Source organism: Callorhinus ursinus, unplaced genomic scaffold (assembly GCF_003265705.2).
Source record: "Callorhinus ursinus isolate GAN/ISIS: 27379988/994484 unplaced genomic scaffold, GSC_fseal_2.0 scaffold44, whole genome shotgun sequence".
Classification (NCBI taxonomy): Eukaryota; Metazoa; Chordata; class Mammalia; order Carnivora; family Otariidae; genus Callorhinus; species Callorhinus ursinus.
In genome coordinates this window covers 1,923,227-1,949,994 of record NW_027397106.1, presented here as the reverse complement: position 1 = coordinate 1,949,994, position 26,768 = coordinate 1,923,227, and the positions used below count along the sequence as shown (strand labels likewise).

The 26,768-nt window shown below is 45.9% G+C and overlaps 2 protein-coding genes across 8 annotated transcripts in view; both read left to right on the top strand.

The window, feature by feature from the left end:
- SP1 (Sp1 transcription factor) overlaps nucleotides 1–17,492 on the top strand; it is a 54,862-nt gene extending 37,370 nt beyond the window's left edge. Inside the window, exons 4-7 of one of the 2 annotated variants that reach the window (XM_025883378.2) lie at nucleotides 3,268–3,436; nucleotides 5,920–6,119; nucleotides 13,027–13,097; nucleotides 16,458–17,492. In XM_025883378.2, coding sequence (XP_025739163.1) covers nucleotides 3,268–3,436; nucleotides 5,920–6,119; nucleotides 13,027–13,097; nucleotides 16,458–16,520 — 503 coding nt within the window. In that variant the 3' untranslated portion in view covers nucleotides 16,521–17,492. Of the gene's footprint in view, nucleotides 1–3,267; nucleotides 3,437–5,919; nucleotides 6,120–6,558; nucleotides 12,047–13,026; nucleotides 13,098–16,457 lie in introns of those variants that run through there. The other variant, XM_025883377.2, reaches the window with a different exon arrangement.
- A 137-nt stretch (nucleotides 17,493–17,629) lies between these two features.
- On the top strand, nucleotides 17,630–23,781 carry AMHR2 (anti-Mullerian hormone receptor type 2). 6 transcript variants are annotated; one of them, XM_073881924.1, is made up of 10 exons: nucleotides 17,630–18,189; nucleotides 18,925–19,116; nucleotides 19,383–19,460; nucleotides 19,645–19,775; nucleotides 19,892–20,122; nucleotides 21,467–21,581; nucleotides 21,726–21,898; nucleotides 22,101–22,248; nucleotides 22,419–22,555; nucleotides 23,437–23,781. In XM_073881924.1, the coding sequence occupies exons 1-10, from the start codon at nucleotides 18,138–18,140 to the stop codon at nucleotides 23,644–23,646; spliced, it is 1,467 nt and encodes a 488-aa protein (XP_073738025.1). In that variant the 5' UTR covers nucleotides 17,630–18,137; the 3' UTR covers nucleotides 23,647–23,781. The 6 variants fall into 6 exon arrangements, with proteins under 6 accessions (XP_073738025.1, XP_073738027.1, XP_073738029.1 ...); XM_073881927.1 differs by lacking the exon at nucleotides 17,630–18,189 and having other exon boundaries at nucleotides 18,926–18,951; nucleotides 19,055–19,116; XM_073881926.1 differs by lacking the exon at nucleotides 18,925–19,116.
- Nucleotides 23,782–26,768: the final 2,987 nt, after the last annotated feature.

Genomic DNA, 26,768 nt, shown 5'->3' with positions numbered 1-26,768 from the left:
CCTGGAATTGAGCCTCACATCAGGCTTGCGCTCTCTCTCTCTGTCAAATAAATAAAATCTAAAAAAAAAAAAAACCAAAAGACTCTCTCTCCCTCCTCCTGTGCCCCTCCCCCTTAATAAAATCTTAGGGATGCCTGGGTGGCTCAGTCCGTTAAGCATCTGCCTTCACTCAGTCATGATCCCAGGGTCCTGGGATCGAGTCCTGCATTGGGCTCCTGGCTCAGCAGGAAGCCTCCTCCCTCTGCCTGCCGCTCCCCCTGCTTGTGCGCTCACGCTCTCTCTCTGTTAAATAAATAAAATCTATAAATAAATAAATAGCTAAATAAATAAAAGAAGTGGTAGAGTGAGTGAGGAGAGCTTATTAGGCATAGTAACTCAAAATTATGTTGATGCACTGAAAAGAGTGGAGATTAGGTACAGAAGTAAAACCAGGAGGTGAGATTTGTAGCTGTTGTTTGTTTCTTTATACAACAGGTAAAAACAAAGCAAGCCAATTTTAAATCTCCATTTCTAGGGGCGCCTGGGTGGCTCAGTCATTAAGCGTCTGCCTTTGGCTCAGGTCATGATCCCAGGGTCTTGGGACCGAGCCCCACATCGGGCTCCCTGCTCAGTGGGGAGCCTGCTTCTCCCTCTCCCACTCCCCCTGCTTGTGTTCCCTCTCTCACTGTCTCTCTCTGTCAAATAAATAAATAAAATCTTTTAAAAAATCAAATCTCTATTGAAATCTTAAGTAAGGATAGAGTCATTAACTTTTTCACAAGGTGCTTTCATAGGTGAATACTTATTGTTGGTTGATGCTTTGAAAACTTGAGGATATGTTACCTCTTCTTTTGAAACATTACTTTTGTCCATTGGCCTAGAGAAGTGTTTGAAAACGTTAAGTGTGACCCATTAGTGCTTCATAAAATCAATATACTGGGTTATGACCATCTTCTGTAACAGCACATAACTTTATCTCATTCTTTTCCATGGGTGTATAGTGTTCAGTTGCAGAAGTTTGTCATAATTTACTTAACTACTCTGATGTGTACCATTTGATGGTTTCTCATTCTTTGTTGTTATAAAGCTATAGAAAATATTATTGTCACATATTTTTGTATACTCATGAGTATATCTATAGGACATTGCTGATTCAAAGTGGAATTAATTTGAAGGTACACATTTAAATTTTTTCTAAATGTAATTTAATTTTTTTTTAAGTAAGCTCTATACCCAACATGGGACTTGAACTCATGACCTGGAGATCAAGAGTCACATGCTCCACCAACTGAGCCAGCCAGTAGCCCCTAAATTTTTAATAATATTGCCAAATTGGACTTCAAAATGTACTGATTTATCACAACCTATATATAAAAGTGCCTATTTCCTGGCACACCTGGGTGGCTCAGTCGGTTAAGCATCTGCCTTTGGCTCAGGTCATGATCCCGGGGCCCTGGAATTGAGTCCCGCATCGGGGTCCTTGCTCAGCGAGGAGCCTGCTTCTCCCTCTGCTTGCCGCTCCCCTGCTTATATGCTGTCTCTCTCTGACGAATGAATCAGATCTTTTTTTAAAAAATGCCTATTTCCGGGGTGCTTGGGTGGCTCAGTCATTAAGCGTCTGCCTTTGGCTCAGGTCATGATCCCAGGGTCATGGGATCGAGCCCCGCATTGGGCTCCCTGCTTGGCGGGAAGCCTGCTTCTCCCTTTACCACACCCCCTGCTTGTGTTCCTTCTCTTGCTGTGTCTCTCTCTGTCAAATAAATAAAATCTTTTTTTTTTTAAGATTTTATTTATTTGAGAGAATGAGAGAGAGAGAGAGCACATGAGAGGGGGGAGGGGCAGAGGGAGAAGCCGACTCCCCGCTGAGCAGGGAGCCCGATACGGGACTCGATCCCGGGACTCCAGGATTATGACCCGAGCCGAAGGCAGTCGCTTAACCAACTGAGCCACCCAGGTGTCCCCCAAATAAATAAAATCTTAAAGAAAAAAAAAGCCTCTTTCCCCATGTCCTTGCTAATGCTATGCATTATTAGAATTTAGGCTTCTCGTGTTTTTTTGTTTGTTTTAACTTTTTGTGATCTGATAGGTGAAAAATTACAAAAGTCCACCTAGAGTTGAATTTTATTTTATTTTTATTTTTTAAAGATTTTATTTATTTATTTGAGAGAGAGCATGCACACAAGCAGAGAGGGAGTGGCAGGCAGAGGAAGATGGAGAAGCGGACTCCCCGCTGAGCAGGGAGCCTGATGTGGGGCTCTATCCCAGGACCCTGGAATCATTCAAAGGCAGAGGCCTGACTGAGCCACCCGGGTGCCCCTAGAGTTGCATTTGAAAAATTAAATGAGAATGGGGTACCTGGCTGCCTCAGTTGATAGAGCATGTGACTCTTGATCTCAGGATTATAAGTTTGAGCCCCACACTGGGTATAGAGATTACTTAAAAAGAAAATCTTAAAAAAATAAAAAGAAGAGGGCACCTGGGTGGCTCAGTTGGTTAAGCGACTGCCTTCGGCTCAGGTCATGATCCCGGAGTCCCGGGATCGAGTCCCACATCGGGCTCCCTGCTTGGCGGGGAGTCTGCTTCTCCCTCTGACACTCTTCCCTCTCGTGCTCTCTATCTCTCATTCTCTCTCTCTCAAATAAATAATAAAAAATCTTTAAAAAAAAATAATAAAAAATAAAAAAAATAAAAAAAAGAGAGGCGCCCAGGTAGCTTAGTTAAGCGTCTGACTCTTGATTTTGGCTCATAGCATGATCTCAGGGTTGTGAGAGTGAGCTCTGTATTGGGCTCTGCGCTGGGTGTGGAGCCTGCTTAAGATTCTCTTGCTCCCTCTGCCCCTTCCCCCCCTCAAAAAAAAATAAAATTTAAATGAGACTGACCATGTTTTTTTTTTTTTAATTTTATTTATTTATTTGAGAGAGAGAGAATGAGAGATGAGCACGAGAGGGAAGAGGGTCAGAGGGAGAAGCAGACTCCCCACTGAGCGGGGAGCCCGTTGCGGGACTCGATCCCGGGACTCCAGGATCATGACCTGAGCCGAAGGCAGTCGCTTAACCAACTGAGCCACCCAGGCGCCCGAGACTGACCATGTTTTTATATATTTACTAGCTCTTTGTATTTTCAAATACAAATTGATTCTTGAGATTTCATGAATGGGCGGCAGTATCAGTAAATATGACTTCAAAGCTGTGAAGAAATGGTGCTATAAACATAAAGTGTCACTGAAATGACCACAGCTTGACAATCTCCTCTACTTCCCACCTTGACCCTTTATTCTCTTAATTTAAGGTGATCATGGAGCTCAGCTTGGCCTCCATGGAGCTGGTGGTGATGGAATACATGATGACACAGCAGGTGGAGAAGAAGGGGAAAACAGCCCAGATCCCCAGCCCCAAGCTGGTCGGAGGACCCGGCGGGAAGCATGCACCTGCCCCTACTGTAAAGACAGTGAAGGAAGGTAAGTTGACCCAGCCAAGCCAGTCTCTTAAGAGTATAAAGGAGAAAAATTAATGGATTTGGAGGTAAACAGAAGAGGGTTAATTTTTTAACATTTAAGACTTGGCAGTGTTGCAAAGGGACCAGAGATAGTACAGTACATTTGATTGGGTTATATTATAGGATTTTGGTTCCAGCTCTGATCCTTTCATCTACTCTAAGACCTTGGGCCTTAATAGGTGCCTGCCTTCTCCAGAGATAAGGTAATCACATGGAGCCAACTGGTCAAATGATTGTTACCATATGTCTGTTTTGAAATGGTTTTAACAAGGTTGCTTATAAAATAGTCTTGCAAAGAAAAAGAAACATCCCTACTGTAATGATTTTTTACAGTGGCTGTGTGAGAATCATAAGGGTTTATAGAGTCTTATTTTCCCTCAAAATAGACAGAAATGCTTACTCCAGATAGAAAATTCTTCCATCCTGGAATCTAATCTGTCCTACAGAACAAAGTTCTGGCAAATTTTTCTTATTGGTGGAATATTCAGTTTTATTCAGTATGATTTCTGGAGAGTTCCAAGTTATGTTCTTTTTCTTCAACTCACTGCTTTTGAAAGAGAATAGAAAGTCATACAGATTTTTTTAATGCCTTTGGAAATAAAATCTGTTAAAGTTTTGTCCCAACAAAAATAAGTACAAAGATACAAAAATAAGAAAAGCAACAAAACTAAATATAATCTGAGTTCTACAGGAAAAATCTGAATCAGAAGCACTGAGGGGTACCTGACTGGCTCAGTCAGTGGAGTGTGTGACTCCTGATCATGGGGTTGTAAGTCCGAGTCCCATGTTGGGTGTAGAGATTCTTAAAAATAATAAAATCTTAAAAAAAAAAAACATGAGTACAATAGAGTTTCCCTCTAACAAAACTTGGGGTGCCTGGGTGGTTCAGTTGTTAAGCGCCTGCCTTTGGCTTGGGTCATGATCCCAGGGTCCTGGGATCGAGCCCTGTGTCAGGCTCCCTGCTCTTTGGGAAGCCTGCTTCTCCCTCTCCCCCTGCTTGTGTTCCGTCTCTAACTGTCTCTCTCTCTGTCAAATATATAAATAAAATATTAAAAAAAAAGTGGATTTAAATTTTCAAAGGTAACTCTCTGATTTCCACCTATTTGTGATTTCATTTCCATTAGTTTTTTTTCCCTCTGCTGTTAAAACCCAAGAAAAGTCCTTCTTGGAAATCTCCCCAGTGCCCACTAATGGATTACACATGGAACAAATTGGTTTGGCAAAAACATTTCAGAACTGATGCCTCAGAGGAGCTTAGGAACTGCTTCATATAGGGAATATATATATTTATTTATTTATTTTTATATATACCTTGAATCAGTTAGGGTTTTTATTCCCCTGTTTTAATTTTTATCCAGCCCATCTTCCTCTGCTCTGAAGTCCCTGATAATGTAATCTTTACCATTTGGCTCTTGACCTTTATTTTAGGAAATAAGTTAATAGTTGTAAACTATTATGTTCTCTTTAATGTTCTCCATCAGGTGTTTAAATGGAGAGACCTTTTGCTCCGTAAGTTCCCAGCCAAAAATAGCACCATATTCACATTTCCCATGGAAAATGCTTGTATTGTGATTTAAAATTTGTGATAAATACAAGAAAATGCCTTACAGACTTCACAAATGATCGTGAGAGCAATTATCCCTTCACACATCAAATATCAGAATGACTAAAGAAGGGCGCCTGGGTGGCTCAGTTGGTTAAGCGGCTGCCTTCGGCTCAGGTCATGATCCTGGAGTCTTAGGATCGAGTCCCACACTGGGCTCCCTGCTCAGCGGGGAGCCTGCTTCTCCCTCTGACCCTATCCCCTCTCATGTGCTCTCTCTGTCTCTCTCAAATAAATAAAATCTTGAAAAAAAAAAAAAAGAATGATTAAGGAATAGAAAAATAAGAAAGAGTAAATACCCAGTAGAGAGGGAACTTAAAACTTGAATTTGGGATATTAAGAATCAGAATCAACTAAAGATTTATCTTTTTATTTAATTTTATTTACTTATTTAGAGAGTGTGAGCGGGGGTAGGGGCAGAGGGAGAGGGAGAATTTCAAGCAGACGCCACGCTCAGTGCAGAGCCCAATACGGGATTTGATCTCACAACCCCAAGATCATGACCAGACGTAAATCAAGAGTCAGATGCTTAACTGACTGAGCCACCCAGGCACTCCTAAAGATTTATCTTTTGGTACTAAAGAGAAGTCTGTACTTCTTCTTCTTCTTCTTTTTTTTTTTTTAAGTAAACTCTACCCCCAATGTGAGGCTTGAACTCATGACCCCAGGATCAAGAGTTGCATGCTCTACTGACCGAGCCAGCCAGGTGCCCCCAGAGAAGCCTTTTTTTAAAATAAAAATTTGGGTTAGTTTTGAGTGGGTCAGGTAATAACTGCTGACACTGAGGTTCTTTAATTTTTGTCTCTAGAATGCGTGATGAATAGTTGTGTTCTTATTTTCAGGGGCTCTGGGGACCCTGGCAAAAAGAAACAGCACATTTGCCACATCCAAGGTTGTGGCAAAGTATATGGCAAGACCTCACACCTACGGGCACACTTGCGCTGGCATACAGGCGAGAGGCCATTCATGTGTACCTGGTCATACTGTGGGAAACGCTTTACACGTTCGGATGAGCTACAGAGACACAAACGCACACATACAGGTGAGGAGCAGCCTGGGGAAGAGAGAAACAGTAATAGAATAGAAAGACACAAAATATATCTATGAAATAATTAAATTTCCGAGCAACTTAAGTTTGAAAGTGAATGTATAGAATATAAATGGAATTGGAGTTAATCTGGAAAAGCTTTCAGAAGGAAGGAGCTAGGTTTTCAGTGGGATTTTAAAGGAGGACCATGGCCCATTATTCTTCTTAGTCTCAGTCCTGCCTTTTCTGCTATAGTCCCTCCTTTCTGAGTACTCCTTGAGCTTTACCTATTTTTCTGCACCTTCCAAAGAAAAAAATACTCAACAGATTTTTGTTTTTATCACCTTCTAAGAGTGCCTAATATTCTAATATAGTTTGAAAACAGTGAATTGGACAAGGTAACCCTACTTCCAAAGATGTCCGTATCTCATCTTCGTTCTCTTCTTTTACTAAGGTGAGAAGAAATTTGCCTGCCCTGAGTGTCCCAAGCGCTTCATGAGGAGTGACCACCTGTCAAAGCATATCAAGACCCACCAGAATAAGAAGGGAGGCCCAGGTGTATCCCTGAGTGTGGGCACTTTGCCCCTGGACAGTGGGGCAGGTTCAGAAGGCAGCGGCACTGCCACCCCTTCAGCCCTTATTACCACCAATATGGTAGCCATGGAAGCCATCTGTCCGGAGGGTATTGCCCGTCTTGCCAACAGTGGCATCAATGTCATGCAGGTGGCAGATCTGCAGTCCATTAATATCAGTGGCAATGGCTTCTGAGATCAGGCACCCGGGGCCAGAGACATATGGGCCATACCCATCAACCCTGGGATGCAAGGTAGCATGGGTCCAAGAGACATGTGGGAGAGAGAGCCATGAGGCATTAAAATGCATGGTGGCGGGAAGAATTGGGGGAGGGATACAAGAGAAGAGATGGGGTCTTGGCACCCACCTATATCATCAGTACCTCCTTGAAGTGGGAAACATTAGTGAAAGTTCTGTTGGTGCCACCCTTTGATGAGCATTTGTTTGACCCCAGTTTCTTATACTTCTTACCCCAGCCTCCCCTTCCTGCGTTTCCCTTCTCAGCTTCCCCATGATGGATCCCCCCTTTCCTGAAGCCATCATGCCTTGATAAATATATATGATCATTGAAATACTTTTTAACAAAAAAACAGATTCTATATTATATATATATAAATATATATATATATATAAAAGATATATAGAGATGCATTTGCAGGGGTTGGCTGGGAGGAGGAAGGAGACCATTCTGTGACCAAAATACCTTGGTCATTTTTTTATATTGCCTTATTTCCCTATGGCTGAGCCTTGTTGTGACACATCAAGCTTTTCTATAGATGTTGTCTTGGCTTCCCACCAGATTAAGCATTCATATGCTCTGCTTTTAGTTTATATATACATACATAATGTTTTTCCTTTCTTAATTTTGTCTTTTTATTTGGGATCAGCTTCTTGCACTCCTTTCTTGACGCAACCTTTCTGTCTCCCTTTCTCTCACCTGATCACTTCATGTTTTGGTTTTGGTAATGATCCTTGGATGAGGCACTTCTGTCAATCTTTTAAGGTCCTTGGTCCCAGCAGCAGAATGGAGAGCCTTGAAGCCAGGCTGATGCTTGAGGTAGCTGTGGAGAGAGTGTTCAAAATACTACTGACGCAGGCACCGTCTTGGCGCTGGAGAGTCCAAGGCACCTCTCGTCATTAGCTGCTTTAAGTATCAAGAGTCCTTCTATGGAATTGTACAAGAGACCCTTTAAAGGTTATAATCTGGGATCAGTTTGTATAAACTGTCAAAAAGTGGTCAAGTAATAGGTAGGGACTTTCAATAGGAAAATGATGTGCCCAGAAGCGGAAGTGACTCATAGTAGTCCAGTTCAGGAGTTAGTGGAGTATTTGGACTTTTGTACAGTGTCTTCCAAAGTAGCTCTAAGCTTTGGTGTATGGGTTTCTGAGGTCACATTCTGAAAGGAGATGCACTTCCTCTTTTGAACATCCCCGGTAGTTTCTTTCTCATGTTGTTAAGGAGCATCAGCCAATGAATCTGTTCCCAGTTTCCATTCTGCAGAACTCCAGAGCATGTACTAGTGGCAAGGCAGTGGTTCCTTGATCTTTTCCCTTAACTCTTCCTTGGGTGGTTCCTAAGGGAAAAAGAAGCACACGATCATGGGAATGATAGCCCAGAACAAAAAGAAATCTTGTCTTACCACTGTGGTTTATAGGAGAGATCGGGAGATGCCATCCTGCTTTCTCCATGGCCTGATTCCTGAAGAGACTGATCCAAAAATTATAGCGGCAGGGAACTCTTAGTGCATTTGGCACTGAGATTTAAATGCAACCAGAGTTGTCCTCAAGGCCCAGCCATTAAAACATTGTCTCTCTTGACCTTCTGGTATCTTGTCAGAGAGCTTTTCACTGTGAGGAAGTGTGGAAATGGCTGTGTGTATGTGTGTAATCTGTTAGGTTGGGGATAGGTTTTCTGTTAGCCTATACTAAAAGAGACCTGCAATAAAAAATTGCCCTGATCTGATAGAAAATGAAGTGTTTGTGTATGACTGTGTGTGTATGTGTGTTTGTGCCTGTATATATCTACACACAAATGAGAAATTATATTTGAAATTGTTGGAAAATAAATCAAATTCAGCTCAAAAATGCCTTTCAGGCCCATTACCTAGAAATCTATCTTAAAACCTGGGTATGTTCCTGAGGTCATTTCTTTGCTTATGCTAAATTAGTTACAATTAATGATGGGGGATATTCGACTGCACTTTTGAAGAAAAAACTATTTTTGTGTTTGAAAGAGAAACCAACATCCAGATCTATAGCAGAGTCCTAGTTTCTTTCATAAATCTTTTTACCTTGACTACAAATAGATGATGCTATGATTCTACTATATATTTTATATCAAATCTATCCAAATTAGGGTCTGGGTAATTTTGTGTTGTTGTTTAGCCAGAAATACAATAACTGTTGATATTCTAAACAGTAGTTCACTCCATTTGGTCCTTCCTCTGCAGACTTCATACACTCAGGAACTATTGCGAGGAACTTTCCCCAAATCAAATTCTGTTAATACTGAAGTAAAAGTCATCCATGCCCAGCCACTTATCACACACCCTTTATTCCCACTGAAAGGCAGAACTCAGAACCTGTTATTTTATGTCTGTAATCATGTACGTAGGCATCTTTTGGAGGAAAGGGGCAGGATAACTCACCGGAGTGTGTGGTATTTTGCTAGAGCATTTCAGGAAATGGAATCTTCCCCGCTATGAAATTATTTGATATAAACTAGCTTAATGATGCTGAGGACTACAAGTGTTTAGAAGGTTATTTGATGATGATTTTCTCTGGGATGAAATGCTGGTTTACCCTCAAGCCCCTTCATGAGCATTGTTAAAAGTGAATTCCTAGTCCGTTCCCTCCACTTGCCCTCTTTCCTTTTTGCCAAGGAAGCTCCAAATGCAGTATCTTGTTTGGCCCCCAGACTGAAGCAGCTTCCGCTCCTGTCTTCCAGCAGCAGTACGCCGCTCAGTGTTTTCCACAGGAAGTTTAGGAGCCAGCAGTGCTTGAGTCATGAGCTCGTTGCTGAAAATCCCTCTCCCTGAACATTTTGGCCAGCAGAAATTAATGTAACTGACAGGCTTATTGATTCTAAAATTTTTTTCATGAGTTGCTTTTTTTATTTAAAATTTTTAAATGACCAAACCTGTGGGGCAGGGGATGCCCAGAGCAGTGGTAATATTAAAGCACCCATTCCCTTGTCCCTTCAGGTTGCCCATTCACATTCATCTGTGTACCATTGGACTGTCGCTCTTATAACCCAGGGCAGTAACAAGCCACACCCATCTTCCTTCAGGGACCTCCCAGCTAGCACCCTGTTTGTGGGTGCTATGCAGAATGCCATTTAATGGGTATTTCTCAGCCTGATTCAGAATAAATAGAACCCTTGATCCCAGAAAGTATAGACTGAAGTGTGGGGTAAAGATTATGATTGGGGGAGGGTTAGAGACAAAAGCTGTAAATTACTATGGCTGATTGATTTATTTCTACTATATACATATATATATATATATTTTTTGCTTTTGTATATCCTATATAGGAAACTAAGCATTGTATTTTTTTAACAAATCTGAGAAAGCACTATGAACTGCAGATGTTTGACTTTCAGAATATATTTTGTATTGTTAATATCTTCACATTGTGTGAATACTGGAAGCTGCAGATCTTTGCTAGGACGCAATAAATTTATATACTTTTTGAGGGGTTCTTCGGGGGGTGTTAATCAGGCCCCTGTTACGCTTTGGGGGAGCCCTGGTGCTACTTGCTTAGAGTTTTCATTCAATTGTAAGTACCCTGATGCCTTTTGGACCTTGGGATCAGAGCAAACAATTTTTGGAGATCCCAGTACCAAGGAAATGCGGATAGTCTAGCTTCCTCAAATGAGGGGCCCTTAGCGTAGCTCTCCTTCCCCCTATTCAAAGCTGGGTAACCTCTTGGGGTGGGGAAGAGAAATGTGAAATCTCAGAGTTTCATCTCCCTTAGAAGAGAGCCAGTAACTTATATGCAAGGATGAAAGGTGGCAGCAGTAGTTTTGGGGAAAGGGAGGAGGATATGGCACTCCTCCAATCCCGGAAAACATGATTTTGAAACTGCTGATAAAACATGGGCAGGTTATTACTTTTGTTTGGGAGCCTGTGTTCTCTCTGGTGCCTCTCTTGGCTCTCCTCCTGGGGTACAGACCTCTTCTAGGAGGATGAGCAGACCAGCTTTGAGGTTGACCTGTTTCTTTTCTTTGTCTGCCTTTCCTAAACACCAGCCCCCAGGAGGACATTAAGCAGCCTTAAGCTTAAATTCCTACTCCCTCTTCCCAATTTGGCTCACTTGCCTTAAGAGTGAAGGCTGGGAAAGGGTAAAAAAGGGGAGTCCCTGGCTTCATTCCTCCCCGACGTCTTTTCCAGTTTGACTTCCCCAAACCCAGAAAGATTTCCTCTACCACGTTCATTTGAGAGAAATGAGTACATTGTCCCGTTTTCCTCTTTCCTTATTATCAAAGAGCCCCTAGCCTTTCTTGTCCCTTTTAAGTGAGAAGAGGTGTGGTGAACTGTCCCTCAACTCCCTTCAGTATCAAAAAAAAAAAAGCATAACAAATGGAGTTAAGCTGGGGTTGCAGGTAGTGAGGACTCTTGTTAATACCTCTCCTGGGGTGTGTGTTTTCCTCTATCTCACCTTCAGGAATTACACTGTGCCTTCTCCACAGGGGAATGGGCTTTGTCGACCCAGCCCTCCACTTTCCCAGCAACTGCTCTTGAACAGTGTGGACAGGGCAGGTCTTCACCGTTTTCTCCCAGTGGCATCCCATAGCCCTCACCTGGAGTCTAGAGCACAAAGACTCTGGGGGAAGCTGGGGGAAATATGCTGAGATTGACCTGAGGAGACCCTTTTTACACACACCAATGGCAGCTGCCCCAGGGCCTGCTTCCTCTTACCCAGTCTGTCATCCTCTGGGAGGGAGGGGCAGTGCTCCAGTCTCTGGTGCCTAAAACAAGTTTATTTCTCTTTCTCAACACTGGCGATAACCAGTCTCCATACCACTGTTGCCTTTTTAAACCTCTTAATATTCTCATGCTGTGTTTGTTGTTGATTCCAATCCGATTATCACCAGGGCCATGTGGGGAAATACTTTTAAATGCTCTCTCATCGTTCTTGCTCTTTTCCCCCCCCTAATCTTGTGTATGTATGATGCTAATCTCTTGTCTTTCAGTTTCTTCCTGCTCTTTTGTATCTTCCTTTCTTGTCTCTCCCCCCTACCTTTTGTCTCTGGGTGTTTTGGGGCTTTTTTTTTTTTTTTTTTTTTGGCCTTTTTGTACAAAGATTAGTTTCAATGTAGTCTGTAGCTCCTTTGTAAACCAATTAAAAAAAAGTTTTTTTAATAAAAAGCCATGTCTCTGGTGTGTTGACAGGGTGGGAATGGGGAGAATATGGTTATAACTTCATATACTGTACCCAACAAAGTTTTCCAGGTATACAGTTGTGCTCCCATACATGTTAGTCAGTGCAATTGCCCTACACTTAACTCCCAGGCAAATAGTTTCATGACCAGATCAGTGTGCCATGAGTACATAGAAATGTGGAGGACCGAGAGGAATGGAGCAGGCCCAACCTCTTTTTTAAAAAAAAATGTTTATAAGCTTTTTATTTTGGAATACTTTTAAAGGAAAGCTACAAAGAGTGCAGAGAGATTCCATATACTCCTTACCCAGTTTTTTTCCATTGTTAACATACTGTTTTGGTGTGTTGTCAAATCTCAGAAACTGATGCTAGTACATTACATTAGCTAAACCCCAGGCTCTGTGGGTTTCACCAGGTTTTCCATTGATGTCCTCCTTCTGTTCCAGGATCCGTTCTGGGATGCTACATTGCATTTCATTGATATGTCTCCCCAGACGCCTCTGGTCTGTGACAATTTCTTAGTCTTTTCTTATTTTTCATGACCTTGACAGTCTGGGAGTATTGGCCAAGTGTCTTGTAGAATATCCTCCAATCTGAATTTGTCTGAAGTTTTCGTCATTAGACTGAGCTTCCAGGTTTTTGGAAGAAATACCACACAGGTGAAACAGTGTGAGATGCCTTTCTCATTACATCCTCTTGGGTATACGGGAGCCACGTGACATTACCAATGCTAACCTTCATCACCCTAGTTAAGGTAGTGTTTGCCAGCTTTCTCCACTGTGTTTCCTTATTCTTGGGAAGCAAGTCAGTAAGTCTAGCGCATCCTTAATCGAATTGGTGGGAATTTAAGTTTCCTTTCCTGATGGAAGTAACTACATAAGAGTATTTGGAATTCTGAGGAAATTGTGTCTTCTCACTCCGTTAATTTATATTAGTATGTACTCATGTATGTTTATTTTATACTTAGGTTATAATCCAGTTCTACACTATTTTCATTGCTCAAATTGTCCCAGCTCTGGGCATTGGGAGCTCTTTCAGGTAGGCTCCTGTGTCTCTTTGATACATCTACATCCTTTTCCTTTTTTGAGCACTTTTTAAAGAACTTTCCAATAACAAGATACTTCAGATTTAACCTTGTATTTTCCCAGCCCCAGCCCTAGAATCAGCCATTTCTCCAAGGAGCCTCCGTTCTTTTTATTGGAGAATGGTATTTAGAAACTTAAGATCTAGTCCCAACATATTTTACATTCAGTTAATAGCAGCCTGTGTCTAACGTGATTGAATCTGGATTATGGCCCCTTCAGAAACAAATTGAAGTTATTCTGACAGTCTTTCCAATTTCCCATCAGCCTATGGTTTCCCTTCCCTTCCTACCTATCCAAGAATCCTTAGTCACTTGTTTATACAGTGACTACCAGCATTCTCAATTACTTTGCTCATTTGACTCCCTTTGCTTTTCAATCACTCAGCCATTGGATTTCCTTATTTAGCCATTAGCAATATAACATTTTAACATTTGGCTTTATTGGGGGGGCGTTCTTTGGGGGGAGGAGTTGGGTGTTTTGGGGTTTTTTTTTGTTTGGTTTTGGTTTTGTAGCCCTAAATGGGCCTTTAATAGCTGTATCATCTATTCATTCAGTAAACATTTATTGGGCCCTTGCTATGTCCCGGGTACTGAGCTAGGTTGAGGATAAAAAATAAGACCGGTCCTGCCACCACATACTTCATAGTCTCGTAAGTGAGAGAGATAATCATTAATTGCAGGGTTCCCAATCCTGATCCCATTTTTTAATAGATGCTTTACTTCCTATTTCATGGAGAGAATGTTTAAGCATGAATTTCCTCAAACTTCCCTCACCTCTCCCTACAAATAGCCATATATTCACCAATACTAGTTTACCTCTTTTTTTTTTTAAGATTTTATTTATTTGACAGCGAGAGAGGGAACACAAACAGAGGGAGTGGGAGAGGGAGAAGCAGGCCTCCCGCGGAGAAGGGAGCCCGATGCGGGGCTCCATCCCCAACCCTGGGTTCCTGATCTGAGCAGAAGGCAGACAGCCCAACGACTGAGCCACCCAGGCGCCCTCCTCCTCTTTTCTTGGGAGAGAATGTTGACCTTTGGAAGGTCAGCCCTACTACCTGCTGTGCTCTTAACCTCATTTCCTCATTTGGATAGTATTTTCCCCTTTCATCTTCAGTTTCTCCTGGGTTCCCTTTTGTTTTCCTATAAGCATGTTAAAATCTTTCCCCCGTCCCTCTGCTTCCACTTCAAGCTTCAGGTCTAGCTCTTTTCATTTCCAAAGTTAGTGAAAGTAGTTGACAATTTTTGTCTTCTTTTAGTGAGCCCCTCAGGCCACTTTGTTCAGCACCTATCATGTACGAAATTGTTTCTTACGAACATCAGCAATCTGGTTGCCAGCTCATCAGCAATCTGGTTGCCAGCTCCGGTAGTCTTCCATTCATTTGCCTCTTAGACCTCCTGCAACCATGTACATCTTAGAGCTTTGTTCCCTTGGAGCGTGAGACTGATACTCCTGGTTCTCCTTCATAGCCACTTCTTCCTCTGTCCCTTAAATGTTGGTGTCCCTGTCTTGTGTCCTTTCCCTTACTCTACCTTTCACCCCCTTAAACAAGTTGCATTCGCTCTTTAGCTATCCCAAATCTTAAGCCCTGCCTTTTCTCTCAACCTGGCACACTGCTTATGGGACATTTTCATCTGGATGTCCCACAGATAACTCAAAATCAACATGTAAGGAGGAGAAATGATGCTTTGTGTTCCCCATCTCACTTAACAGTATTACTACCCCTTGATCATTTATACTTGAAACCTCAGAATCATCTTTTTAATTCTCACTTTCAAATACCCACATTCATTTGATTACCCAATCCTGTCAATATTACCAATACAACATATCTCAACTTTTTCCCTTTTTATTTCCACTGTCCTAGTACTCACCATGGCTACTGCTCGGGTCTCATAACTGATCTCTCTGCTTCTAGTCTCCCCAAATCCTAGTCTTCCATCTTCCACATTGCCACCAAACCCCTCCCTAAAATCTTTTACTTTCAGGAAAAGTCTAGTCTCCTTGATAATAGACTTGAAAAACCTTTCCAGTCTGGTCCCAGTCTGTCTCTAGGGTGATTTGCTGCTTCATATCTCATACCTCTTTCTCCTGCTCACTCTCCCCTTCCCCCAACACACACTTTATTTTTGATGCTCCCTTTGCCTATAATCGTCATCCTCCTTTTACTTGTTTTCAGTGTGTTTACCTTCAAGACAATTTGTCCCTTTCTCTTTGAAACCCTCTAGGTACTTTGCTTCTATGCCCTGGACAGAATTAGCTTATTTGATCTTTCTGCTTATATAGCTCCTTGCTCATACCCCTTGGTCTGACCTGTAATTTTCTGGTTGCTTGTTGATATATCATCCTGCCTTTCTGGACTCGGAGATCCTGGAGGACAGGAAACATGCATCTCTTTGTAGGCCTAGCACCTACTGAAATTCCATTTTAAGACAGAGACCTTGGGGCACCTGGCTGGTTCAGTCGGAAGAGTGTGTGACTCTTGATCTCAGGGTCGTGAATTTGGGCGTCACGCTGGGTGTAGAGATTACTTCAATAAAAAAGTAATGTTAGCTCTGTAGACAGGGGGATCAAAGGTAACTTATTGGGCCACTGCAGACTTGAATCGGGATCCTGATGAAGAAAGATCTTTGTGTATGTGGAATCCAGGGAAACTGTTTCTTTTTTTTTTTAAGATTTTTATTTATTTATTTATTTGAGACAGAATGAGAGAGAGAGAGCACATGAGAGGGGGGAGGGTCAGGGAGAAGCAGACTCTCCTCCAAGCAGGGAGCCCGATGCGGGACTCGATCCAGGGACTCCTGGATCATGACCTGAGCCAAAGGCAGTCGCTTAACCAACTGAGCCACCCAGGCGCCCGGGAAACTGTTTCTATCCTGGGGTCCTTTCTCAGGACCTTCCTAATCCCTCAGCATTCAGATTATTACTCCTTCTATCACCACCTCACCCTATAAACTCTCGCTGGGATGTTTCTGTCTTTGAGAGGAGGAGTCACCCAAGGCTTTGGGGGAGGAGGCGGCCTTTCTGCCTCATCCTTACTTTGCTCCCCTCTGGAGGAGGTAGTCTCCTGAAACACTCCAGACACAACAAGCTATTTGACCTTCAACTCCCCACCTGCCCTCCAACCCCCCAGACTTAACTGATCTGGGAGCAGGAAAATAGCTGTAAGTACAACATTCCATCTCACCGGCAGGGCCCTGTCCCAGAAGGTCCCAGGGAGGGTTGGGCAGCTATCCATCTGCCTCTGGCCCTGGTCATTCCTCTGGCTGCTCCTTCACAACTACCGGGGCTTTTACTCTCTCCTTCCTTCATGCAGGCTCCCCAGGAGAAAGGCTCCAGAATTAGAGAGTTAATACCTATACCCTCAGTCCTGGTCTAAGCCAGACTGTTCCCAGAAAGGGTTTCTAGGCAACCACCAGGGGGACAGAAGGCTGGGAAAATGGAACCAGTCGCCTCTGACTCTAATTCTCAAGGGAGCCAACTGCTCACAGGTACGGAAATGATTACCTATTGTTGAAATGCCTTACTCTGGGGAAGAGTCTGGTGCAGCTGGACTCCTGTCTCCTATTGCAGCAGAAGTATAGACTTCTTCCATCTCCGTGCTGCCATTCACACTGCACACCCTGGGCTCTGCCTTCACATTATACAGTCCCTGCAGCTTAAAAAATACAGGAGGTAGACTATGGATATTAGTCATCAGAGGAGGCCCTTTTGCCCCTTGAAGCACCCTGAGTTTCTCCTATGTCTGCTGACCTCTGGTGGCGGTAGTTTGAACTGTACCCTCCCTTTTTAGTTAGTGGCCTGCTGGCAGGTAATGGTGCATATTTTCTCAACAATCCAAATTCAAATATTCAAATACTGTATCAAATGGAAATATTTTTTATTGCTGAATTTTTTGTTTTCAGGCATCATAGAATAAAGAACAGGGCCTGGGCTTTGGAATCATATTTACCTAGGTTCAAATCCTAGCTCTGCTATTTCCTAGCAGAGTGACCTTGGGCAAGTTACCTAAGCTCAGCTTTCTTACCTGTACAGTGAAAATAATAATAAATAAGTCAGTGGGAGGGCACCTGGGTGGCTCAGATGGTTGAGCTTCTGCCTTCGGCTCAGGTCATGATCCTGGGGTCCTGGGATCGAGTCCTGCATCGGGCTGCCTGCTCCTTGGGAGCCTGCTTCTCCCTCTGCCTCTCTCTCTCTCTCTGTCTCTCATGAATAAATAAATAAAATCTTTAAAAAAAAATTAGTCAGTGGGAGAATGAGATGAGATAACTGTAAAATGCATAGCCCTAGCTGTGCCCTAGCAGATAGGTGCTCAATAAAAGTGTTTTTTTGTTTTGTTTTGTTTGTTTTACCTTCTCAGTGATTTTTTTCAGTGTATGACTCGATGATTTTTTAAATTTTGGTAACATAAAATTTACCATTTTACCCATTTTCAATGTGACTTTTTTAAAACTCAGAAATTTTATATAACTCTTTTCTGATTCTGGAGTTTGGAAACTGAGGTCAACTTTAGTATGGTTTATGAAGCCTCTCTTTGCCCAGAGACCTACAGATCTGAGCCCTGAAAAGAAGGGATCTTGGGCACAGCTGAATGGCTCCATTGACCTCACTCTGGTTTCCAGCCTAGGAAGGGCTGACAGGCTCCAGCACTTTCTTCCAGGGTCCACAAAGGGCAGAGGCCTGAAGTTAGGCATCACAGGGTTCTCAGCCGGGCCTCTAAGACCCCCTCCTCCCACTTTGCAGAGCAGAGAGGAGGCGGCTGCAGAGAAGAGGATATGAGCTCGGTTCTCTGCTCCTCCCTCTCCTTGCTTTTCCCCACACCCACCCTCTCCCACACAGAGGCCATCTCCCCCACAGAGACTGGGAAGAGGGAGGGGGGCGGGGTTGGGGACTGAGGGATCAGAAGCCCCACAGCGCCCTGTCTCTGAAGGAAGCTCTGGCCAGGGCAGCTGTGCTGGCTCATGCTCCCCTCCTCGTGCTGCGTGCCCCCTCCGGCATGATGCTGGGGACTCTGGGCCTTTGGGTACCACTTCCCACAGCTGTGCGCGGTAAGTGTCTACAGGGAGGGGCAGGGCCTTTTCACTCACCCACGGAGGAAAAGGGGCACTGGAAGCAGCAGCCACCCCTTTGGAAGCGTGAGTGGGGTGGGTAAGTGAGGGCAAAAAGTAGAGCCATGTGTCCCCACGGTGAGGTCAGGTTCCAGACCTCTGCTGACCCTATTTCCTCCTCTGGCTTTACCATGCTGGCCCTAGGGTATGAAACATGTTGCGTCTCTCCTTTTGGCTGCTGCTTTTGCCCCTGCATTCGTGCCCATCTTGAACCCTCCCCTCTCCCCACCCTGGGCCACAGCACCCCCAAGCAGGCGGACCTGTGTGTTCTTTGAGGCCCCTGGAGTGCAGGGAAGCACAAAGACACTGGGGAAGCTGCTAGATGCAGGACCAGGGCCCCCCAGGGTTATCCGCTGCCTCTACAGCCGCTGCTGTTTTGGGATCTGGAACCTGACCCAAGACCAGGCACAGGTGGAGATGCAAGGTGAATGGCCAAGTATATAGCAGGTGGTAGCTAGGGTGGGAGACAGGTACATCCTGGGGTGGGGGTGACAGCAGCGGGAGAGGAGGAGAATTGGAATGTGTGGAGGGCAAGAAAAGCCTGTATGAGATGGAGGGGTTGCCTCTGATAGAGAAGGGGGTTATCCTCTCTGTTCCTAGACTCTATTATGCTTGCTCGCCCTCTCTTTCTCTCCCTTTCGCCCTTTCTCTCCTCTTCTAATCCCACCCCATCAGGATGCCGAGACAGTGATGAGCCAGACTGTGAGTCCCCCCACTGTGACCTGAGCCCCCGAGCCCACCCCAGCCCCAGGTCCACTCTCTTCACCTGCTCCTGTGGCACTGACTTCTGCAATGCCAATTACAGCCATCTGCCTCCTCCAGGGAGCCCTGGGACTTCTGGCTCCCAGGGTCCACAAGCTGTCCCAGGTAGCCACGCAGGGTGCTGGGGCCTGGTGGGGGCTGGGGCCCAGGTTAGGGTGAGAGGTAGAATCAGGGCCAGTTCTCACCCTACCCCCATCCCAAGTTGTCCTCCTCCTGGCCTTGAGAAGTTGGTTGCCTTGGTGACTGGGAGATAAGGGGCTTGTGACCAATGTGGGGGTGGGTCCAGAAGTAAGTTCTCTGAGGAGGGGGAGAGGAGCAGAGTGGATTTGGGGCAGGGTTCATCCAGGCTGCATTCTTGCCCTACTGTCCAGGCGAGTCCATCTGGATGGCACTGGTGCTGCTGGGGCTATTCTTCCTCCTCCTGCTGCTGCTGGGCAGCATCATCTTGGGTACTAATCGACTTCATCCCTCCCTTGTGACCCCAAGTCACTGCCCCAAAGCTCTGACCCCTCTCCGGTTTCCCCTGACCCCATGGTTCTGAGATCTCTACAGCCTGAGCCCCTTACCTCCCACAAAGCCCTTTTCCCAGTCTCCATGCCTATGCACCCTGACCCGAGGGCTCTTCTGCCCCAGCCCTGCTACAGCGAAAGACTTGCAGAGTACAAGGTGGGCCAGAGCCAGAACCAGAGCCAGAACCAGAGCCAGACTCAGGCAGGGACTGGAGTGCTGAGCTGCCCGAGCTGCCTGAACTGTGTTTCTCCCAGGTGCCCGGGGGCGGGGGAGGGGGGAGGTCCTCCAGTCCCTCCCAGAGGGTGTGCTGGGGAGGAAGTCTGGTCCTGATACTAGTGGAGGCTCGCACCCAGCACCATGTTCCCACCAGGTAATCTGGGAAGGAGGTCACACAGTGGTGTGGGCTGGGCGGCTGCAAGGCAAACTGGTAGCCATCAAGGCCTTCTCCCGGAGGGCTGTGGCCCAGTTCCAAGCTGAGAGAGCGTTATACGAACTGCCAGGCCTACGGCACGACCACATTGTCCGCTTTATCACCGCCAGCAAAGGGGGCCCTGGCCCCCTGCCCTGTGGGCCCCTGCTGGTACTGGAACTACACCCGAAGGTGAGGACCGAGGGACGTCTGTATGTCTTTGCCCGTGTGTGTATGTGGGTGCAGGGCTGGGTGGCAGCGGGGCCCTGCTCGTGTTTATTCTGCTTCAGATTTCCTCTACTCTAGAACATTAAAAATGATTTTTTTTGTTGTTTCTTGGTTTTTTATTAGACAAGAAATACTTGCTAATATTTTTAACTCATGAAACATAGAGAAGGAGCAATCAAAACTATTCATTTTCCCAACCTTAAGGAAATATCTCCAGGCACGGCCCTCCAAACCCATTTACACACTCATTCACGAAGTATTTATGCACCATATGCCATACCTCCTGTGCTAAGACAAACAGCCTCATCCCCGCCTTTGTAGATTTTGTAGAGTAGTGGGGGAGACAGAAGTGAATCAGGTAAACACAAAAATAAGCGCCAACTGTCAAGCGTGTTAAGTGCGGAGAGAGGAGGTGCCATGAGAGAAGAATAAGGGTATGTGACTGGAGGGGAGGGTCATGAACAGGAGGGATGAAGAGGACAAGGGAGGCAGGGACCAGACCACACCTGCCCTTGTGTGCACACCGGCCACCTAAGGGCTTGGGACTCTACTAGCCCTTGCAGTCCTCTCCCTCTGAAATCTTGAATTCAGAGAAGTCCTCTCTTTGACCATGTGCCTTAATGCCTAGCTCAAAAATCTCTGCTTTCTTGGGTTGGTTGGTTTGTTTAACTTCCCTGGCACACTAAAGGTGCTCAGTAATGTTTGTTGAATGAGGGGCACTAATGCTCCTTCCCCTCCCAGTTTCCACTTGCTCCCCACCTTTCACTCTCCTTGCCAGCAGCTCTCCCGAGGGGCCTGCTCTCCCATCCAGGCCTGACACCTCAGGCCAGGTGGTTCACAGGGAATACCACACTGAGCTCACCTTGCCTCTTCTGCTTCTGTTGTTGTCTCAAGTCCCTAGGCAGGATAAGGTAGTTACTAGTGAGTGACCCTAGAGTCAGACTGCTGGGATTCAAGCTCTACTTGTTTCTCACCAAGTGACTTCCAGCAGGTTTACTTAGTTTCCTTTCAAGCTCCTCGTCTATAAAAGAGGAGGGACAGGAGTACATATCTCCTAGGGTTGTGAGGCTTTCAGGAGGCCTGGCACACAGTAAGCACTCAGACACTTGAGCTAGGATTACTATTTTTCCCATCAATCTGACAGACGCATGTTCTCATTTCTCCCCTGCCTCTTGTCTTGGCCTGGATGGATCAGTATGTCGTCTGTTGGGAGATGCAGGGGGAAGTCTGTAGATTGATCTCTGCTTCCTGGGGTGGATCAGCCACCTCCAGCTTATGTGTTCTCCTCTTTTCTCTGCTGCTCCCCAGGGCTCCCTGTGCCACTACTTGACCCAGCACACCAGTGACTGGGGAAGTTCCATGCGGATGGCACTGTCTCTGGCGCAGGGCCTGGCATTTCTCCATGAGGAGCGCTGGCAAGATGGTGGGTGACCTGGAAGTAGGAAGCCATGGGAATCAGGAACCACACTGCTATGTTTCCGATTCTCCCTTAGCTCGGAGGGGAAGAATTGGGTCCAAAGAGAAAGGAAGAGGATCCATGCCCCTTCAACCTTGGCTTCTCTCACAGGCCAATATAAACCAGGTATCGCCCACCGAGATTTGAGCAGCCAGAATGTGCTCATTCGGGAGGATGGGTCGTGTGCCATCGGAGACCTGGGCCTTGCCTTGGTGCTCCCTGGCCTCACCCAGCCTCCCACGTGGGCCCCTACTCAACCCCGAGGCCCAGCTGCCATCATGGAGGTGAGTACTCTGGATAAGGGTGAAGCCCAGGATGATGGCAGTGTTGCTGATTGAGATGGGCCCTTTGCTGTGGCAACAGTGCAGCAGTACCTATAGCATTTGGGACATTGCAGACTCTAGTTGGGGGGAAGTTGCATGGATGAGCGTTGCGGTGAGGCTTGCCTGGGAGATGGTTCTTGGCGCTCCATGCCTTTCTCTCCAGGCTGGCACCCAGAGGTACATGGCGCCGGAGCTCTTGGACAAGACTCTGGACCTACAGGACTGGGGCACGGCCCTCCGACAAGCCGATGTGTACTCTCTGGCTCTGCTCCTATGGGAGATCCTGAGCCGCTGCCCAGATTTGTGGCCTGGTAAGGACGGGTGCAACAGTGCCTCCTCTCCCCGCCCCCCATAACTCACCCACCCATTCTAGATGCACCTACCTCCTGACGCAGGAAGTTCTGCCCTTCTCCCTCGTGGGCTTTCCACAAGGAGGCACCCCAGGGCTAGCTGACACCTAGCCCCACGTGCCTTTCCCCAGACAGCAGACCACCACCCTTCCAACTGGCCTATGAGGCAGAACTGGGCAGCACTCCCACCACCTGTGAGCTGTGGGCCTTGGCTGTAGAGGAGAGAAGGCGCCCCTACATCCCATCCACCTGGCACTGCTTCACCACAGTAAGAAGCCACCTGCTAGTGGGCTGGGGACCTGGAAAGTGTGGACATGGCTTCAAGGACTTGTCTACTGGGACCAGCCCATCTGCTTCTATCCTCCTCTCATCTGCCACCACTCCTGTCTCGTGTTCAGCTGGAGCTGGGCAAACTTGCTCTGCACCTCAGCTCATCCCCTTCTACCATAAGTCTCACGGCCCATTCCTGAGACAGACACCGTCCTCCTGCTCAGACTTGCCTGGTCTGTCTCTCTCCTCCCCACCATTGGTTAGCCCTATTTCTCAGTCCCCTTCTCCAGGAAGCCCTCCTTAGCCTTCCTTCTGCCCTGAGCTCTACTCCCAAGATGGCTCCTCTCCTGGTACAATGGAGCCCAACATTCAGTCCGGTAATTCCTCACCCTGTCCCACACATCTGTGTTTCTGCCATGACTCAAGAAAAGCCAGTCCTGGGTATAAAGGGTTAAAAAAGTGGCCAAACAGTGAAATTTCAGGATTTGTATAATTAGTTTCCTAACAGGAAGCCCCTTTCCCTGATACCTGGTCTGAAATCTCCACTGCACAAGTATCTGTTGGGTTAAACATTGTTTGCCTAAGACCCTGGTTGCCTGAAAGGGAGGAGAGTAATTTCCCATCAGCATGTGAAGTCATTAACCTGAATTAGCTCCTCAGAGGAAAAGGGGGACCCTCTGGAAGACACCCAAAGAACCTGTCTCATTGGGAGCAAGACGCAAAGGCCTGGATTGCAGGGAGGAGGAAGGGAGGGAGGCCCCAGGGAGGATCAGAAGAGGAGTGTTGAAAACAGGGTAGTGGTGGACACCTTTCAACTCTGGGGCTACTCAGGGAGCCACGGAGGATCCCAGGATTAAGCCTGCTTCCCATTCTTCCCAGGACCCTGGCGGCCTGAGAGAGCTGCTAGAGGACTGTTGGGATGCAGACCCAGAAGCACGGCTGACAGCGGAGTGTGCACAGCGGCGCCTGGCTGCCCTGGCCCGACCTCAGGAGGTCTGCCCCTCCCCAGAGAGCTGTGCCCATGACTGCCCACCTCTCTGCCCAGAAGACTGCCTCTCAACTCCTCCCCACTGCCGTTCCCCTTTGTAGGCATCAGCCGAATGTCTGCTCCTTCAGCATTCAGCAAGGCCCTTGTTCCGGGAATCCTCCTGTACCATGTCTCACCTGTAAATGTGCAGCTTATGTATAATCTATGTACATGCAAACATAAATCTGGTGATCAAATGCCCAGCTGCTCTGCTTCACCACTCACTGCCTTTCCTATTTGCCGAATGCCTGGATCCTTCTGTGGGCATCCAGTACACTGCAGTCCTGACCAGGGCCTAAGGGGTGGGTGTGCATAGGAAAGAGGTAAAGTCAGCTTTATCTCCATGTCCTTGGGCCTTCCCCACTTCATGTGATCCTGGGCTCCTCCTGTCTCTCTTCTTTTCCTTCTCTACCACAAGCCTTCTTTGGGTGGGATCACAAGGTGGTCATTGGGGAAAGATGAAATCGCTGCTCTGCAGGTGCCCTTGTGGAGGGCCTGCCCAGGGTCCTGAGGCTGAGTGGGAAGGCCTCACAGAGCATAGGAAGCTTGGGTTTTCAATGCACAGTTTCCCGGGAGTGGCAGGGGCAGTAGGTGTAGTGTCCTGTGGTGTGGGCCGAAGCTGCAAGGAACCTGGGTAGCAGGAGCATAGGCTGTGTGGAGGAGAGAGAGGAGAGGTTCTGTGGAGAACTGTAGGCAAGGCCTTGTGAGCCCTACTGAGAAGTTCTTCCTTCATTTCTTTTTGTTCTTCTCTACTGGCTTTTCTTTCCCACCCCAGGCCCCTTTCATACTGGGCGCCCCACAGGGACATTTCAGTCTGGATGCCTGGTTTATAGCCCTAGTTTGTTCGTTCTTTCGTTCTTTCTTTCTTTCTTTCTTTTTTCTTTCTTTTTCTTTCTTTTCTTCTTAGTGTTTTTGTTTGTTTGTTTGTTTTTAAGTAATATCTATACCCAACGTGGGGCTTGAACTCCTGACCTCAAGATCAAGTCCCATGCTCAAAGCTAGCCAGGCGTGCCCACCCTCCCCTCCCTGTTTAGTTTCTAACTGAGTGCTCTTGGGGAAGTTACATTCTCTTTCCAGGCCTCAGGTTTCTCATCTGCTAAATCCAGGGGTTGAGGCCTTCTGGTCTAACTCCAGTAGAGCAATGGGAAGGCTTTGACTTCACTACAAGAGGATTGATTCCTGGTCAGTGACCAACGAGCCCTGTGTCTTTGAGCAAGTTACTAAACCCTAGGAATCTGTTTTATCATGTATAAAATATGGGTAAAAATACCTACCCTGTTTGCAGAGTTTATTCAGGGTAAACAAGAAATGGTGACAGGTCTGGTGCAGCACCTGGCCTCAGTGGACACTCTGTAAATGGGAACAGTTGTGACTGAACATTGAGATGATCTCTTGTCCCTTTCCATGTTGGTTGTTCCAGCATTAGCCTCTGCAGAGCCTGTCCACTCTCAAGCCCTGAGACTTCACTTTCCTTCAGAACTCTAATTTTTTACAAGACATCATCACGGGAACACCTGAAACTAAACACATCGAAATCCAAGCTCCTGCCTTCACCGAGAGGCCTGCCTTACCCTCTTCCCTGGCTCTCAAGAGCACCAAGTCCCTCTCTCTCTCTCTCTCTTTGGGTAGTCTCTACACCCAACGTGGGGCTCAAACTCATGACTCTGAGATCAAGAGTCAAATGCTCTTCCGACTGAGCCACCCTGCACTAAGTTTCTCTTGGTCCTAGAGGATCCCCACAAGGAAGGTGTTGTGTCTGCTCTGTGACCCCAACTCATCCCACCCACCCATATCCAGTCAGTTCTCCAGTCCCACTGAGGTTGCAGGCCCCAACTATTGCAATTGCCTCTTGGCCACCTATGTTCCCCCCAGTCTTGGTTAAACACCATGCTCTGAATAATTTTTTTTTTTAAGATTTTATTTATTTGAGAGAGAGAGTGTGAGAGAGAGACAGATTATGAGCAGGGGGCAGAGGGAGAGGGAGAAGTAGACTCCCCGCTGAGCAGGGAGCCCAATGCAAGATTCAATCCCAGGACCCTGAGATCATGACCTGAGCTGAAGGCAGCCACTTAATGACTGAGCCCCCCAGGCGCCCCTAAAAGTTATGTTTAAAGATTATTCAAGGGGGGATGCCTAGGTGGCTCAGTCAGTTAAGCGGCTGAGCCTTTGGCTCAGGACATGATTCCAGGGTCCTGGGATCGAGCCCTGCATTGGGCTCCCTGCTCAGCAGGAAGCCTGCTTCTCCCTCTCCCACTCCCCCTGCTTGTGTTCCCTCTCTCACCGTGTCTCTTTCTCTGTCAAGTAAATAAATAAAATCTTTAAAAAAACCAAACAACTGTCACAACCAAGAGGAGCCTAAGGAGACACAAAAACTAAATATAATGTGATATCCTGGATAAGATCCCAGAATAGGAAAAGGACATTGGGTGAAAACTAAATAAATCTGAATAAAAGTATGGACTTTAGTTTCTCAATCTTTCTGTAAATCTAAAACTGTTCAAAAAAAAAAATAAAGCTTATTAAACAGAACAAAACAAAACTACGACCATCATAGTGGCCATAAATACAAAGAACAATGGGAGGGTTGTGGTAAGCATGACAATGCCTACTTGTAGTATTTTTGAGTAGGTGTGTTGTAATATGTTGTAATATGTCATTAATATAAAAGCTAGAAAACTTAGATTATAATCTTGGCTCTCCTAACTGTGAACTCTTAGAAATGTTTATTTAATTTTCTCAGAAAATTGAATGAATTATTCTCTAAGTCATTTCCAATCCAATGCTTCCACAATTCTATGATAAAATATTAAAGTCCCCATTGTGAAGATTATTTCACCAAGGGGTGCCTGGGTGGCTCAGATGGTTAAGCGTCTGCCTTCGGCTCAGGTCGTGATCCCAGGGTCCTGGGATTGAGTCTCGCATCGGGCTCCCTGCTCGGTGGGGAGCCTGCTTCTCCCTCTGCCTCTCTCTCTCTCTCTCCCTGTCTCTTATGAATAAATAAATAAAATCTTAAAAAAAAAGATTATTTCACCAAATCCAGTATGATATTGCTGATTAGTGATTCCATGCTCATAGAGATGCATAGTGCATCAAAGAGATGCAATAAATTGTATCCCTCACATCCAGTTCCCCCATTATTAACATCTTACATTAGTATGGTATGCTTGTTACCTTAATGATCCAA

Bases quoted from the DNA above. Each gene is read 5' to 3' on its own strand.
- AMHR2 (XM_025883380.2), top strand. From the start codon at position 18,858: ATGCTTGCTCGCCCTCTCTTTCTCTCCCTTTCGCCCTTTCTCTCCTCT. The intron at 19,461-19,644 runs GTACTAATCGAC...CTTCTGCCCCAG, and splicing joins GCTGGGCAGCATCATCTTGG to CCCTGCTACAGCGAAAGACT. The intron at 22,249-22,418 runs GTAAGGACGGGT...GCCTTTCCCCAG, and splicing joins CTGCCCAGATTTGTGGCCTG to ACAGCAGACCACCACCCTTC.